The 16,815-nt window shown below is 42.5% G+C and overlaps 1 protein-coding gene across 2 annotated transcripts in view; it reads left to right on the top strand.

Moving 5' to 3' along the window:
- The window catches only part of TPR (translocated promoter region, nuclear basket protein), a 56,887-nt gene that overhangs the window by 14,796 nt on the left and 25,276 nt on the right, over window positions 1–16,815 (top strand). For both annotated transcript variants that reach the window (XM_028732501.2, XM_028732502.2), the window contains exons 14-31: window positions 17–180; window positions 2,514–2,656; window positions 2,765–2,913; window positions 4,016–4,178; window positions 4,641–4,775; window positions 4,996–5,136; window positions 5,661–5,829; window positions 5,973–6,139; window positions 7,134–7,286; window positions 8,197–8,313; window positions 11,048–11,251; window positions 11,359–11,543; window positions 12,984–13,131; window positions 14,362–14,499; window positions 14,745–14,876; window positions 15,480–15,610; window positions 15,936–16,146; window positions 16,499–16,645. In XM_028732501.2, the coding sequence (XP_028588334.2) occupies window positions 17–180; window positions 2,514–2,656; window positions 2,765–2,913; window positions 4,016–4,178; window positions 4,641–4,775; window positions 4,996–5,136; window positions 5,661–5,829; window positions 5,973–6,139; window positions 7,134–7,286; window positions 8,197–8,313; window positions 11,048–11,251; window positions 11,359–11,543; window positions 12,984–13,131; window positions 14,362–14,499; window positions 14,745–14,876; window positions 15,480–15,610; window positions 15,936–16,146; window positions 16,499–16,645 (2,797 nt within the window). The remainder of the gene's footprint in view (window positions 1–16; window positions 181–2,513; window positions 2,657–2,764; window positions 2,914–4,015; window positions 4,179–4,640; window positions 4,776–4,995; window positions 5,137–5,660; window positions 5,830–5,972; window positions 6,140–7,133; window positions 7,287–8,196; window positions 8,314–11,047; window positions 11,252–11,358; window positions 11,544–12,983; window positions 13,132–14,361; window positions 14,500–14,744; window positions 14,877–15,479; window positions 15,611–15,935; window positions 16,147–16,498; window positions 16,646–16,815) is intronic.

Raw genomic sequence — 16,815 nt, 5'->3', positions numbered from 1 at the left:
TTTCTCTCCATGACAGGATTTCTGAGCTGCAGAGTCAACTTTCTGAAGCTATCACTGAGCTAGAAAAGTTACGTGAGTCACGGCACCACCAGATGCAGCTTGTAGACTCCATAGTTCGCCAGCGTGACATGTATCGCATCTTGCTGGCACAGACGTCGGGAGTTTCCATTCCATTGCAAGGTATGGTCCCTTCAATAATGCCAATGTACTTCTTTGTAATGCGAGGAAAGCAAGGTTTAGGCTTCGGAGCCAGTGTGATGTAGTGGTTAAGAGCGATAGACTCGTAATCTGGTGAACTGGGCTCGCGTCCCCACTCCTCCACATGCAGCTGCTGGGTGACCTTGGGCTAGTCACACTTCTCTGAGGTCTCTCAGCCTCACTCACCTCACAGAGTGCTTGTTGTGGGGGAGGAAGGGAAAGGAGAATGTTAGCTGCTTTGAGACTCCTTCGGGTAGTGATAAAGCGGAATATCAAATCCAAACTACTCCTCCTCCTCCTCCTCTTCTTCTTCTTCTTCTTCTTCATTGTGTACAGTGAGAATTGGAGAGGGTAGAATGGCAAGCACGTCCCAAAGGTTTGCCTAACCATTTTTCAGGTTGTGATTTTATGATTGGAACAAATTGCTCATACTTACGGAAGGAACAGTGTAGATTCAGTCTTACATTCTATGTTGCTTGATGTTCCAAATGCACACCACAGTTGTTCTTTTCGGCTACAGCCTAAATGTATCCCTTGGTCCTGAGAGATCTGCATTGGCTCCCAATACGTTTCCAAGCACAATTCAAAGTGTTGGTGCTGACCTTTAAAGCCTTGGTCCTGTATACCTGAAGGAGCGTCTCCACCCCCATCGTTCAGCCCGGACACTGAGATCCAGCGCTGAGGGCCTTCTGGCGGTTCCCTCATTGTGAGAAGTGAGGTTGCAGGGAACCAGAGGGCCTTCTCGGTAGTGGCGCCCGCCCTGTGGAACGCCCTCCCATCAGATGTCAAGGAAATAAGCAGCTATGCTATTTTTAAAAGACATCTGAAGGCAGCCCTGTTTAGGGAAGTTTTTAATATTTAATGCTGTATCATTTTTAATAGTCGATTGGGAGCCGCCCAGAGTGGCTGGGGAAACTCAGCCAGATGGGTGGGGTATAAATAATAAATGATTATTATAATTATTATTGGTGGAATCGATTTAATTTTGATTCATGCTTTCAGCCACATATTGAGCCCCTTTAAAAAGCAACAACACTGCAAAGCTTTAGCTGAGAATTTTGTGAGACCACAGGAATTTTGTGAGACTTCACAGCTGAAAGCAGGAGTAGAAGACAGTAAGGTTGAGAAGATTGTGTGACAGCACCTCTGGCAGTGCCACCTTCAAGGACATCAGCTGCGGCAGGAGGCACCTGCGTTCTTCCTCAGCTGAGCTAGATTTTAGTGGCAGAATCTGGAGAATATAAGCTTTCACCTTGGGGGCAGTGGGAGCAGGAGAAGATGACAGTCCCTTTCGCCAAAAGAATTGAAACTCCCCAAAGCAAGTTGGACAGCTGTGCAGAAATAAACACAGCTTGCATGTTTATGAGGATTTGCATAATATGCTCCAGTTGTTGAAAGTGCTCTAGTAATGCAGAAGTGAGGGAGAAAGAACCTCTGGCCTTTGCCGTTAGCTGGAGGAATGGGCTTCTGGGTTCCTAATTATATGCTTGTATTATATTGTAAGCTGTCTAGAAGATCATTTGATCCAGATGTGAGGCATAAATGTAAATGAAAACATGAACTTTGATAGAATTTGAGGTCTGGAATGGAGAATTCCACAGCCCACGAAAATGTCACTGTTGGAAAGTGTAGCCCATTAGTGTGAATGAGAACCAGTAATGTGCACTGGGTTGACGGTCAGACTCCTGCCAAGGTAAAGGTAAAAAGGGATGCGGGTGGCGCTGTGGTCTAAACCACTGAGCCTCTTGAGCTTGCCGATTGGAAGGTCAGCGGTTCAAATCCCCACGACGGAGTGAGCTCCCGTTGCTCTTTCCCAGCTCCTGCCAACCTAGCAGTTCAAAAACATGCCAGTGCAAGTAGATAAATAGATACCACTGCAGCAGGAAGGTCAACAGCGTTTCCGTGCGCTCTGGTTTCCGTCACAGTGTTCCGTTGCACCAGAAGCGGTTTAGTCCTGCTGGCCACATGACCCGCAAAGCTGTCTGTGGACAAACGCCGGCTCCCTTGGCCTGAAAGTGAGATGACCACCGCAACCCCATAGTCGCCTTTGACTGGACTGAACCATCCAGCAGTCCTTTACCTTTACTGCCAAGGACACATGGGTCTGAACCCACATCCACCCATGCGATTTTCTGGATGACCTTCAGCTAGTGACACACTCACAGCCTGCCCCCCCCCCCAAGGTTGTGAGCATAAAATGGGGAGTAGGAGGACTGTTCTGAGCTCTCTAGGGAAAGGATGGTTCGGAAAGGTAAGAAATAAAGGATCTTTCCATTTTCTCTGATCTGATAATGTTGCTTCTCTCTCTTTTATAGCTTCAAGCATCTTGCCAGAAGAAATGTCTCTGGCAGTGACCCCTAAGCGTCTGTCAGGGGCGCCTCAGGCCATGTCAACTCCTGCTGCTGTGCCAGTGACAGAATCATCTGAAGCAGTGGAGGCTAAGGCTGCCCTTAAACAGGTACCAGCCAGTCTTTCTCCAAACGCCTTTTCCTCGTCTTTACAAAAGGAGCACAGTTTTCTGCTTGGCCTTGTATTTATCTTTGAACGCGTTTGACTTGCTCTACAGCTGCAGGAGTTCTTTGAGAGCTACAAGAAAGAAAAGGCAGAGAACGACAAACTCCTGAATGAGCAAAATGAGAAGCTTCAGGAGCAGGTTACAGACTTGAGGTCACAGAATACAAAGATTTCCACCCAACTTGAATTTGCTTCCAAGCGGTAAGACAGTATTAATGAACGGTTTGTGGGCGCTCATCTCCGCGTTCTCCCCTGGGTGGTCTCCACCCATTAAAGTGTCCCCACCTACCTGAGAATGAACTCTGTTTGATGTGGTAGGTTCTGGATTCTGGGCTCTTACAAAATCATTCAGTTTACTCTGCTTGCACATCTGCTGTGGGCTTGCTTGTGGAGATGAAGCCGATCGCTTCTTTTTCCTAGACATTTTCCTGGAGATGCAGCCGCTGCTATTTTCTGTTGTAAATCAGGAAACTTGGCATCCTTCCAAGATTAGGGCATTTGATCTCCACTCCTGCTGATAAGTAGTTGGTAGATTGAGTCGAGCTGGAGCTAATTAAGGCTTTCTCCGAGACTTTCCAGGGCTTTCTCTAAAACTTTTAACTTAAACTTTGTGATTATAGTAATTAAGAAAAAGATACTGAGCAATAAAATACTAGAACTGATAAAAGCTGATAAAACTAATAAAAACTGCACAACTGACGAGCTCAAATCGATGCTTCCTCTAACGACGCCATCGTTAATGAATGCTGGCGAAAGACTTCTGTACTATTAATGCAGTTGGAGGATTGCAGTTTGTGCCCTGAAACCTGGAGTTTTGTGGCAGTAATCTCGTGCAGTAAATAGGACAAATTACTTAAAGGAACATGGTAAACTCTAACATTGCCTGATCAAACTAAGGTTAGGAGATGGGAGTACTGTGCAGCATCAGAACCTCCTCCACTTTTTAGGTAACCATGGTCGGCATTACATCTGCACCATGGTTAGTTTAAAACCATTATTTATGATCCTCGGCTGATAGAGAATAAATGTTTTAAATAATGAGGTATGAACTGATTAAAAATATTCAGTAACTTGCATCCTCTTTCTTAAACATACTTATCGGGGAGCGCGAAAACTATGCTTTGAACTGTCTGTACTCAGTAAGATTACCAGTTTAGCCGCTGGAAAACTGCACACACAAAAACCTATTGAGTTGTTTGTCTCCAGTTGATTTTAGTGGAAACAAAATTGTTAGAATTCTCCTCATTTGAGTTTGTAATACCAGTCTGGTTGAAATATGATCTTACCTATGTTCCTTGTGAAGTTACGAGATGCTTCAGGATAATGTGGAAGGATATCGGCGAGAGATAACATCATTGCATGAAAGAATCCAGAAGCTTTCAGCAACCACTCAAAAACAAGAACAAATTATCAACACTATGACTCAAGAGCTGAGAGGAGCTAATGAAAAACTAGCTGTGGCAGAGGTAAGTAGTACAACATATTATGCATAACTGAATTGTTCCAGGGGAAGGGAGAAGGAAAAATTATGTTGTGTGAGTGAATTTAATTCAACACACACATATCCCACTTAATACTACTACTTCTTGCTACTTATTGAATTGGTTATTTATTGTTTATTGAATGTATATACTGCCCTTCATCTGAAGATCATAGCACAGAAAGAGAATTATAGCTTGAGAAGCTTTGGGGATTATCATATCATAAGTTTGTTGTCCTTCATTGAGTTGGTTGACAGCAACATATTTCTGTTTCTAGGGACGACATGAGCCTAGCTAAGCTGTGATTAATCTGTTTTGGCTTTATGTACTCAAGTTGCTGAAAACTCACCAGGAATGTAAATTTTGGGTTAATCACTCGCTTTATACAGATGTCAACACTTAACCTTACCAGGATTGAATTAACCTAGAATGTAATCTCTTTCAAAGGTGAGAGCAGAGAATTTGAAAAAAGAGAAGGATATTTTGAAAATGGCAGAGGTTCGCCTGACTCAGCAAAAAGATTCTTTAGTAACAGCACAAAGAGGACAAAATATGCTGCTGACTAACCTGCAATCTATTCAGGTTTGTTTGTGCCCTCTTTACTCATGCTCTCTGGGTATCAGCAGTGGGTGTGCATGGAGGAAAGCTTGCTCAGGAACAACACAATGTTTCTCTTGCACATAGGTCTGTGTGCAAGTAACAGATTTGGCGGTGGGGGCTTTACAGAAGCAATTGGGAGCTCACTTCCTTTCAGCACAGTTCAGCAAAAATGTTCCATGTTAGTATATATTGTTCTCACTAGGTGATACTGGAAAGGGCTGAGACAGAAACTCAACAGAGACTCAATAACCAAATAGAGAAATTGGAGCGTGAAATAGCCCAACTGAAGAAAAAACTAGAAAATGAGGCGGAACAAAGGCATTCAGTTAACAAAACTCAAGATGTAAGTATGAGAAATTAAAGAAACAAGTCGTTGACATAGCACTCTTGTGGTATTGATGGTTTTTTAAAAAGACAAATGGATTTCAATTCATTTCTGGTTCAAGACACCAGAATGGAGCTCATACAGTATTTCATCAAATCGTAAAGTTGCTTCGAAAACTGCCCCATGTGTAGAAGGCTTTTTCCACTCATGGAAGAAATGCCTTATACTTTTGTTTCTAGAGGATAGCGTAGAAAAGTGAAACAAAATCCAAAGAAATCTTATGCTTGAGCAAACATGAGAGCTGCTGTACAACCTACCTGTTACTTCTAGGGAAGGAGGAAGAAATTCATTTAATGTACATTTTCATACAAACCTACCTAATTCACATTTCCCCAAACAAAACGCAAATATCCTCTGCAGTTCACAGTTTCCCCCAGTTTTGTGAAGAGATGTGCAAAATTCTGTTTTCAGCTACCTATGGTTGCAGTTGAGTTATGTTTTAGTCGCTGTCTTTGAAGTAAAGTATGGCCGTTCCTTTTCAGATTCACTTATTGGATGCTAAAAGACAGCTTGAGACAGAAACAAATCTTCATGCTAGCACAAAAGAACTGCTGAAGAATGCCCAAAAGGACATTGCAACATTAAAACAACAGCTTCACAATATGGAGGCCCAGTTAGCATCCCAGTCATCACAAAGAGCTCCTGGTCAAGGTAAGAAAAGAAAAAGTGTAAACATTTGCTGAGTTGAACCTGTGTAAAACACGAGAAAATAGCTTCCATGTAGTATGCCCCCAAATCCAGAATTAATTTGAGCAACGCTTTATTTTGTTTAACCTTATCTTTGCCATTTTTAGGCCAGCCAAGCGCAAGCGAGGATGTGGAAGATCTCGTAAGTCGATTGAGACAGTCTGAGGAGCAAGTGAATGATTTGAAGGAAAGGCTGAAGATTGCCACAAGTAATGTGGAGCAATACCAAGCTATGGTTGTAAGCCTTGAGGAATCCCTGAACAAAGAGAAGCAGGTACTGGGCTTATAAAACTGCCTGCTAAATATGACTTAGACGTGGAACTATGTTGTCATGGTACAGCTGCACAAACGCAAGCAGTTTTCTTGTGACTTAGACAGAAGGTGGGGGAAACAACCCTCGAGAATTGGGATCCAGCACTTCTTCTGCATGCCCAGGTGACAGTGTACTTTTAAACTGGTGCACCAGTGATGTCCTTTCCTTGATCAATTAATGCTGGTAATCTCAGGTGCCCGGCAGGTGGGGGTGACTTGGGGAAAATAGTCTTGCTGGCATAGATTCCCACAAGGGGGGGGGGGGCAGTTGCGTGAACTCTAGGTGAATAACAGTTTCCAGATTCTCAGCTTTCACTAAAAAAGAAAAAAGCTTATAACATTTCTAGAATCTAAAATGTGCAGGCACTATTTCCCTGCTCCCTTCCTTTTTGTGAACAACTAGCCTGCTCTCCCGTTTCACTTTTTACTGCCCTCTCCTAAAGATCCATACAGAAGCATATGTTTGCAGGCCAGATTAGGATCCCTGACAGATCAGATTAGGATCCCTGACAGATCTAATTAGATCTGTGGGCCGGATGTTGCCCACTGCTGCTGTGATCAATACAGTCAAATAATTTGTGTAGTTAGCTTCCCCTGTCCCTTACATGAGCTGCTCTTGCTGAGAGCCAGTGGAAAACATCTCATTTTTAATTGGCATTTATTTAGGAACTATAAAATAAAAAGTGGCCCAAGAGTATCTCAGACATGCTTTGTCCTCACAGCAGATTCCTCAAGCTAACAGCTTGCCCTTGATCTGTTACACTTGTAGATTTTTCTCACTGTTTAAAATGTGAGGGTTAGGGTTAGGATTTGAGCATTGGCCTGTATTTCAGATTTGAGCATTGGCCTGTATTTCTCAAGCTTACTTTCCATTCTCAGTGAAAGTGATGGACTGTAAGCAAGTCTCCTGTGTGCCACTTATGGATATCACATTTAAAACTGAGTTAATTGTGCAGGTAACTGAAGAAGTTCGTGCTGCCGTTGAAGCCCGCCTGAAGGAGGCCTCTGAGTACCAGTCCCAACTAGAAAAGAAATTGATGGAGGCAGAGAAGGAAAAGCAGGAGCTTCAGGATGAGAAACGTAAAGCTATAGAGAACATGGAACAGCAGGTATAGAAGCACGAGTATTCTCCATCCATCATACATTTTCATTTCACTGTAGCTAGCAAGAGAACTTGGCCAGGCTACAAAGGGCTTCTCTGTAGAGGGGCTTAAGCATACCTAGTGTAATTTTTATTCTTAAGGTTTTCTTTAACTTGGTGAACGCCAGATCCTAATGCCATTTTGCCATGTGCTTTTGCAAGTCCTCTCTGTTTGCCATGTGGCATGTGGAGGGTGTGTGTCAGGGCTGCTGTTCTTAAAAACTGGCACCCAAAGCCCCATTGGGCATACAGAGTTACTTGTGTTAATTAATTCACACAATTACCATATTTTTTGCTCTATAAGACTCACTTTTTCCCTCCTAAAAAGTAAGGGGAAATGTGTGTGCGTCTTATGGAGCGAATGCAGGCTGCGCAGCTATTCCAGAAGCCAGAACAGCAAGAGGGATCACTGCTTTCACTGCACAGCGATCCCTCTTGCTGTTCTGGCTTCTGGGATTCAGAATATTTTTTTTCTTGTTTTCCTACTCCAAAAACTAGGTGCGTCTTATGGTCTGGTGCGTCGTATAGAGCGAAAAATACGGTATTTTTTCTGATGTGGTCATCACAAAATAAGCTTTATCTTTTGAAATCTTCCTTCTTCCTTGGCATGTAATGGAAAACAGCCAGTGATGACAGTGTTTGTTTCATTCAGATGAAAAGCACGATTATAGCGATCTGCCCTAAGCATGCAAAGGCTATTTTTTGGGGGGAAGTTGCTTAGAAGTAAAGAGCTGCCTCAGATGACCTTGAATTAAGTCAAATTCAGGTTTAGCACTTAATTAAATTTTGATTATTCAGTGCACCAATCAGTTGTAACTTTAAAATGTAATGGTTTTCAAAAGTTCGTTGTTGTTTGACACTTGATGTTTAATGAATAGCTTTCCGAGCTGAAGAAAAACCTCGCCAGTATGAAGTCTGAAGTCCAGGAAGCTCTTCAGAGAGCAAATACAGCTCTTACCAATGAGCAGCATGCTAAACGGGACTGCCAAGAACAAGTAAGTTTTTATAAGGCCTATCCAGACACAGGATATTGTTGATAATTTATGTTCAATTTGTAGCCTTATTGGAGTTAACCGATTGGGTCTGCGGACAGGAGGAAGGAAGTCAAATGACACCAAGGGTTGGTTCAGAGAAAGAGTTCTTTATTTCTGCTCTCCGGAACAGCAGAAAAGCACTTGCGTGGTCAGTCCACAGCAAGTCCAAAGAAATGAGAGTTTACATGCAGTATATATATCCTCCAGGGACCCTCTCCCCCTTCCCCAGGAATCCAGCCACGTCAGCTTGTGCATGCAGGTTGACATCACAGATGTTCCTGCTCCGGTATTCTTAACCATAAAAGGGTATTCCTTCCTGTACTTCTGACCATAAAAGGTTGTTCCTGTTTCCTATGCTTGCTCTTGGAGCAAGAGGTCATCAACTCCCAAGAACACACTCTGGCGCTGTTCCCGGACTAGGTCTGTGCGTCTTTGTGGTCAGGACGTAAGATAAGGCACAGACATGTCTTCCCTGTTCTACTGGTACAGTCAAGGCCATCCTTGCCGTCACAAACTGATAAAGGAGAGGGCTCTGAGCACTTGTTTATACAGCTGGGTTTTGGCTCAAGAGCTCAAGTTAAAGCATTTTAGCTAAGGAAAAATAGGGATTTTGGTGCAGTTTCAAACTGCCTGCACAGTCAGTTTTGGGTTTGGGAAACCCATTCCTTCACACTGATTTTCCATGACTGTGTTTCTCATAAATGAGGATTGTACCAGCCCCATTGATTGCCAACCTTTTTTCGGACCAGTGGGCACATTTTGGTTCTGAAAAAGGGTGTGGTTATCATGGGTGTGTGGTGTAATACAACATGAGTGCTGTGACTGTGTGGCTTAACACAAAATTAGAGAGTGTGTAGTCATTGCTGCTTACCCCTGCTTAGGAAATCAGCTATGTCCTCCTGGTTCCTGATTGTGGAGATCACACAATATTTATATTTCCTCCCACCCTCCCAAAAAATGCTGTTGATGTGTAATAACAGGGAGCATTCCCCAGTACCAGGAGAAATATACAAGCTGTCCACACACTGCACAGACCACAAGCAAGCATTGCATCTCTCACTCATACAGTCTCATTCTTTCTCCATGCGCATGCACATACAGACACACACACACACACACACACACACACACACACACAAGTACTTCCCATATATAGCTGCCTCTCTGTTCGGATGTAGTTCTCCCTCTCTGTCTCACAGACCCTGCATGCATACAGACCACACATTGATAACATACCTGCCCCCATATTCCATATCTCCTCCAGACAGTACATACCTCCCCCTCTCCCCCTCCACCCACCCACCCACATGTACACCTATCTCTCTGTCTCACAAACTACACACATACCCAGAACAAATGTTCATAATACCTTCCCGTCCCTTTCACACACACCAAACACACAGACACGGCACATCTCTCCATCTCTTTCTGCCCAAGTACATCTCTCTCAATTACACACAGAGACCATGCGTGAACAACCTACCCTCCACATTCAGAAAATCCTCCAGAGGCAAAGAAAGGTGCATGCGGTCTCCAAAAAAGATCCCCCCCCAAATAATAACTAAAAGGAAAAAAGGGAAGGCCGCCAATCTGACGCTGGCTCTCTGGTAGCTTGGGAACACTAAGCGAGTCTACAGGCACCAGGTTGGTGTTCTCTGTTCTAGCCTAATAGGAGTACAGTGGAACCTTGGTTTGCGAACAGTCTGGTTTGCATACGTTTTGGATTACAAACACGTCAAGCCCAGAAGTGTGTGTCCCGGTTTGCGAACTTTTTTTGGATTACAACCTTTTTTTTATTATTACGAACAAATTTGGAAGGAGAAGGAACTTGCCCATGTGAAGACCATCAGGTGGAAACTTACACATATGGTTCTTAAATGTAAACTATATGCTGATCTCCGCCAGCAGTTCCTAGATCAACTCTGCATCCACAAATGGAAACCAGAGTTAGAGGTCATACATTTTCTATTATTGGGGAATAATCAAGAGCTCACCAAGTTAGTGGCTAAATATCTTCATCTGGTTTTTTGTTGTCGAAACACATTGTAGACGTCTGATCTCCCTGGAGACCTAGAGATGTAATGTTAGACTGCTTTGCCTCTTTCATTTGACAAATGATTTGTGTCACTGGGAAGGTGGGAATTCTGTATTGATTTGCTATGGATGTTTGTATGTGATGCCAATAAAAGGTTTGATGATGATGAAAATTTTGGGGGGAGGCCCCATTGGCGAAAGAGCACCTTGGGTTACAACCTGTTTTGATTTACGAGCGGACCTCCGGAACAGATTATGGTTGTAAACCAAGGTACCACTATAATTGAATGTTTAGTTTATTGCATGTTGGTCTGCACTCATTGAAAATGTGAAGCATCAGTGTCTTATTCCTTTTGTTTAGAATGACACTGTAATGCTATATCGCTTGGGAACTTGCATGCAAGCTTATGTAATCAGTGGGCTCCTGCTACAAAAAATAAATCTGTCTAATCTAGAATGCAGTGGTGGAAAACTCTTGTATCCTAAATTTTAGGAGAACCAGCAAGGCTGCTTGGAATAGGCTGGGTTTTGTTTTCCCCACTTAAACTTACACATCACTTTAGTGTCAAAATGAGAACCTTTAAAGTGCAGGAGGCCAAATAAAGTGAATTGAATTCCTTAAAAGTTCAGAAGTGGTGATAGCTGGGTGTGTTTTTTACAGGCCAAGATAGCAGCGGAAGCACAGAATAAATATGAGCGGGAGCTGATGCTTCATGCCTCTGATGTTGAAGCCTTGCAGGCTGCCAAAGAACAAGTTGCTAAGAATTCCACAATAAAGCAGCAACTGGAGGAAGCTGCCCAGAAAGCAGAAGCTGCATTGCGAGAGAGCAGAGCTTCGTGGGAAGAGAGAGAGAGAATGTTAAAGGTAACTTTTCTGACTGTACAAGTTTTATACATATGTGCAATCCTGAAAGCGGGTGGCATTAAAAAATAAAATCTTCTGAAGTGATCAGCTTTCATATTCTCTTAAAGGATGAAGCTTCTAAGCTGGCGTCTCGCTGTGAAGACTTAGAAAAACAGAACAGATTGTTGCATGAACAGCTGGAAACTCTCAGCGACAAGATGATGTCTTCAATGAAGGAAGGCATGCCAGGATCATTAAATGTGTCTCTCACTGAAGAAGGAAAATCACAAGAACAGATAGTGGAAATTCTCAGGTGTGTTATTTAGTGTATGGATCTGATGTCATTCCCAGGCCCTAAGGAAGCCAGACTATCCTCCACCAGGGCCAGGGCTTTTTCAGTGACTGCTCCGACCTGGTGGAACGCTCTGTCCCACAAGACTAGGGCCCTGCAGGACTTGATCTCCTTTCTCAGGGCCTGTAAGACAGAGCTGTTCCGCCTGCACTTTGATTTGAATTAGCCTGATCGTCTATTTACTTTTCCCTTTTCTATGAAGAAACCCTTTCTGGGACCCCACATTTAAATTCTTCCCTGGTCTCCTTGCTGGCCCTAGTAGGACCAACTTGGCCAGTTAGCCCTGGTGATCATTTAATGTCTACTGACTGGGGTGGTTTGGTTTGGTTTGGTTTTTCCCCAAAATGACCCCTGAATTTTTGAATTTTATTGATATTGATGTTACATTTGATGTTGTATTTTATGCTGTTATTAAGTCACATTTTAATCAATGTTTTATATTTGCTGTTAGCCGCCCTGAGCCCAGTTTTTAAACCGGGAAGGGTGGGGTATAAATCAAAATTTATTATTTTTATATATTTAATTGGCAAAGTAATGAACCACGGGAGTGCACAAATTGGGTAAGCTCCAGAAAATGTGGACTACAAATCCCCAGAGAACAGGGTAAGTGGTGATAAAGTATAATCCACAACATCTGGGGAGAGCACCATCTTTATTATTATTACTGTTATAAGCTGCCCATTTGACTGGGTTGCCCCAGCCACTCTGGGTGGCTCGCAACAAAATATTAGCTGTATCCTACTTCAGGGCCCATTTGCAAATGTTTCAGTGGGATTTTTGAAATGCCTAGTATTTGAGCAGATTTGACAAAATCAAAACTTCTTCCCATTGGTAGAAGGTCATCGGGTTGGGAATTTGCTCCACCTTGTGGTCGAAGGCAGGGGGTAGGCTTTTGTGGTAAGCAGATGGCTCTTCAAGAATCCGGTTTGCTTTCCTGCCTTCATTGAAACAATTGTGATTTTTCTGAAGCAGTTGAAAGAGCCATATTCTAGGGGAAGAAGAAGCAGGATTGTAAACGCACTCCTTGCACTCAAATCCTCGCCCCGTGTGTCTTCTCCCTCTTGGGTATCTTATGTGGCCATTGTTAACTGAAGGGTGCTCCTAAACTCCAATTCAGAAACATGACTTAAACCTTAACCAAGGGTAGCAATGCACACACAAACACACTGGTAACATAGGATAGTCTGACAACCCACTTTCAGATCCTAAACTATATGATCTCACACTGTGTCTGCATTTGCCTGTAATAACATTATAGGGCCAAAACAAATCCCAACATCGATTCGCCCTAGGGGTAATGTTTTCCAACTTCCCTATAAAACCCAGCAATTTTTAGCTTTGCGGGCTAAACCGTGTTTTGTTGAGGCATTTAATTTCAAGTAGTGCTTCTTTCCACCACAGGTTTATACGCAGAGAAAAGGAGATTGCAGAAACGAGGTTTGAGGTGGCACAAGTGGAGAGCTTACGGTACCGCCAGAGGGTGGAACATTTGGAAAGGGAGCTCCAACAGTTGCAGGAAAGTCTGAATGCAGAGAGAGAGAAAGTGCAGGTATGTATGCGTGTGCCTATGGTCACCTTTGGTTAACATAACAGAAGTTAACAGAAGTATTTTCCTTTGTATAATGACACTTCAGAGTCCTCCTGGAAACATTCCTGTCCTCTTGACAGACATGCAGTTTATTAGGAGTGCTGCTTGTTTTGTTGGTAATATCTGGAGAACACCTCTGGCTTGCTTTCAGAAACACAACTATTGTTACATACAAAGAATCTGAGATAATTTGTCTGTGCCGAAACATCTGGTGTTTGAAGTGAAGATGAATGCTTAGATTTAAGTTGGCTTCTTTAGAAAACAATGAGATTCCTCTGAGAAGATTGGCTGTGGTGGCCAAGATTCCCTGGAAGACCACTAGTTAATTCTTTTCTCTGCATTGCAAAGCCACAAGGAGTGTGGGCTGTGTTCATGCAGTGAACCCACAATTCATATGGGTCAAAACCCAGGCTACTGTTTTATGTGAACTGACTGTGACAAACGGATGCTTCAGAATGTTTGTGCAGCAGAGATGTTAATTGATAGAACTATAGATCGTTTTGAAACCACTGGATTCATGTAATGGACCAGAGGCTGATCAGTACAGACACCTGGTAAGGGCCTGGAGTAGGAGAACCTTGTTAGATGCCACAGTGGCCTTTTATGTTTGAGAATTGTGCATATTATATGCGGGTGGCACTGCGATCTAAACCACTGAGCCTCTTGGACTTGCCGATCAGAAGATTGGCGGTTCGAATCCCCACAATGGGGTAAGCTCCTGTTGCTCTGTCCCAGCTCCTGCCAACCTAGCAGTTCAAAAGCATGCCAGTGCAAGTAGATCAATAGGTACCACTGTGGCAGGAAGGTAAACGGCATTTCCATGCGCTCTGGTTTCCGTCACGGTGTCCCTTTGTGCCATAAGCGGTTTAGTCATGCTGGTCACGTGACACGGAAAGCTGTCTGTGGACAAATGCTGGCTCCCTTGGCCTGAAAGTGAGATGAGCGTCGCAACCCCATAGTCTCCTTGGACTGGACTTAACCATCCAGGGGTCCTTTACTCTTTCTCTTTTTTTTACCTTTTATTATATATATATTGCTCGCTCTGACAGTTAACTTTGCCGAGTTAACAGGGTTAATGAACGCACTTAATAGTTTCCCAAGTAAATTACAATGGCCCTCCAGATCGCATCTTCCTGAAAACGTGGATATTGATACACATGTTAGGGATTTCACTGTTGTGTTGAATTTTAGGTGACAGCGAAAACAATTGCTCAGCATGAAGAACTAATGAAGAAGACTGAGACCATGAATGTTCTGATAGAAACCAACAAGATGCTGAGGGAGGAGAAAGAGAGACTGGAACAGGAACTGCAGCAAATGCAGGCAAAAGTCAGTATGAATTTTAAATCTAGCTTTCAAAACCCTAAAACACTGAAAACCACAAATTATTGAACAAAATGAGAAATTACAGAATATACAATTTACAACCTACAGTAATTTGAGACGTTTGAAAGTTTCAAATCAAGGAGCTGTTCATTCACTGAGACACGACGTTAAACTCTGGATGTGAAGATTTTAGCTGTACCAGGCAACAAAGTCACTCGGAAGTAACTTCTAAACCGTTATGTGTTCAGGTGCGTAAACTGGAAGCTGATATCCTGCCTTTGCAAGAGTCTAATGCTGAACTGAGCGAGAAGAGTGGGATGCTTCAAGCAGAGAAGAAGCTTTTGGAAGAGGATATCAAACGCTGGAAAGCACGGACCCAGGTGAGCTTACCTTGGATTCAAGGACTATTGTTTTGCAATGCCTCAACAGGACATTTCTCCAGAGTACAATAAGGAGGTCCCCACCCCAAGATGGGTGAAAATGTTACATAATAGAAGACCAAGAAAGGGGAATAAGACAATAGATATGGTATAAGATTTGGGGCAAATTTACACTTTTGCTTAGACAGGAAGGAGGGAAGCATTTAAGAAAAGCTAAAAGCATTAGGAGGGATATCTGCACTAAGTTAAATATTATTGGGAGCTCATGGAAAGATAAATATTGATCAGAGTGAGGGAGGATGAAGAGGGAAGGGATTTTTCTTTTCCATTAAGCAATTACAAGTAGGCAGCAGTCCTGAATCTCATGAAGTTTTCAGAATGTGTGTTGCTGTGTGTTTTTGCTTTGTGGATCTTTTATATTTTGAAGGTGTTTTTTTTTTAGTTTCGTTACGTATGTATAGCTATATATTTGTTATCTTTCTATAAACCACTTAAATACCCTGCTGATACTAAGTGCAATATAAATATACGAAAGAAACCAGATGAATAAGATAAATTGTAAAAAAAAAATAAGCTCGCTCATAGGCAAATTTCTTCTTGCAGCATTTATTGAGCCAACAAAAAGATACAGATATTGAAGAGTATCGGAAGCTTCTTTCGGAGAAGGAGGTGAACACCAAACGTATACAGCAGATGAGTGAAGACATAGGCAGGCTTAAAGCAGAAATTGCAAGGTAGATTTCAAAGAATGTCTTAAAATTTTGGAGATGCCAAATGCTTGATAGTAGAAGCACCCGTTCCTATCAACATTAAGTTCTTCTTCAGCAGTTAATGGGGTGTCTTGGCAATTCTAATCCTGATATATTTGTTCAGCCTTTACCACAGGTGCTGGTAGTAGTAGCAGCCGTGGATTCAGATACCATAAGCAAGGACCCTTAATTTTTATTTTCATACCTCTTTTAAACTGCTCACATTTTCCAATAATAAAAGGCAGCAGTATACAGAAAGTAGCTCTCATTGGTTTCCGTTGTGTTAAAAGTTCTTTCAATTTTTGTTAAGGTCAAATGCTTCACTGACAACAAGTCAGAATCTGGTCCAGACCCTCCGAGAAGATCTGGCAAAAACGAAAACTGAAAAGGACACCCTTCAGAAAGATTTGGACATTAAACTGGCGGACATCCAAGAGAAAGTTAAAACGATAACACAGGTCAAGAAAATTGGACGTAGATACAAGACTCAGTATGAAGAACTGAAAGCACAACATGACAAGGTAGGTTTTAACTTCTGATAAGTAAAATGGAAGAGCTCTTCCATATTAGATTTTTGTAAATTCAGCTAGTCTTCATTTTTGAAAATTGTGCTTTAGTCTGGGGAGGCTGTAGGAATGTAGAATGTTTGAAGTTTTATTCTGTTTAATATTCTGTTGGGAGCTGCCCAGAGTGGCTGGGGAAACTCAGCCAGATGGGCGGGGTATAAAAATAAATTATTATTATTAATTATTCTTAATCTTATTAATTATGAATTATTATAATAGAATATACAACCTGCTGTAATTTTGGTTAATAGCTTGCATAATACCAATCCCATTCACCAATGCAGATGTTAATTATCCAAAATTTCAGGTGATTGCAGAAGCATCAACTCCGTCTTCTGCAGAACAGCAAGAGCAACATGTTTCAGACAAAGAAATTCAAGAAGTGAAAGAAGCTCTGAGCCAAGCTGAGACCAAGATAAAAGCCTTGGAAGGACAGATTGAAAATTTACAGAAGGTGGGAGAGACTTTTCTGAGGTGCATATGTGTCTGTAGCCAACTCCCAAAATGAATAATCAGCTTACTAAAAATAGTGAAGTGGGATGTTGTGCTTGTATGATGGGGGACCAAGTTTACATCCCTGGATGGTTGTGAGGTTTGGCCCAGTCATGCTGTTTCAGCTTAACC

Source organism: Podarcis muralis, chromosome 5 (assembly GCF_964188315.1).
Source record: "Podarcis muralis chromosome 5, rPodMur119.hap1.1, whole genome shotgun sequence".
NCBI classification, from domain to species: domain Eukaryota; kingdom Metazoa; phylum Chordata; class Lepidosauria; order Squamata; family Lacertidae; genus Podarcis; species Podarcis muralis.
Note: the sequence above shows the minus strand (reverse complement) of the source record. Positions and strands in the feature narration are given on the sequence as shown.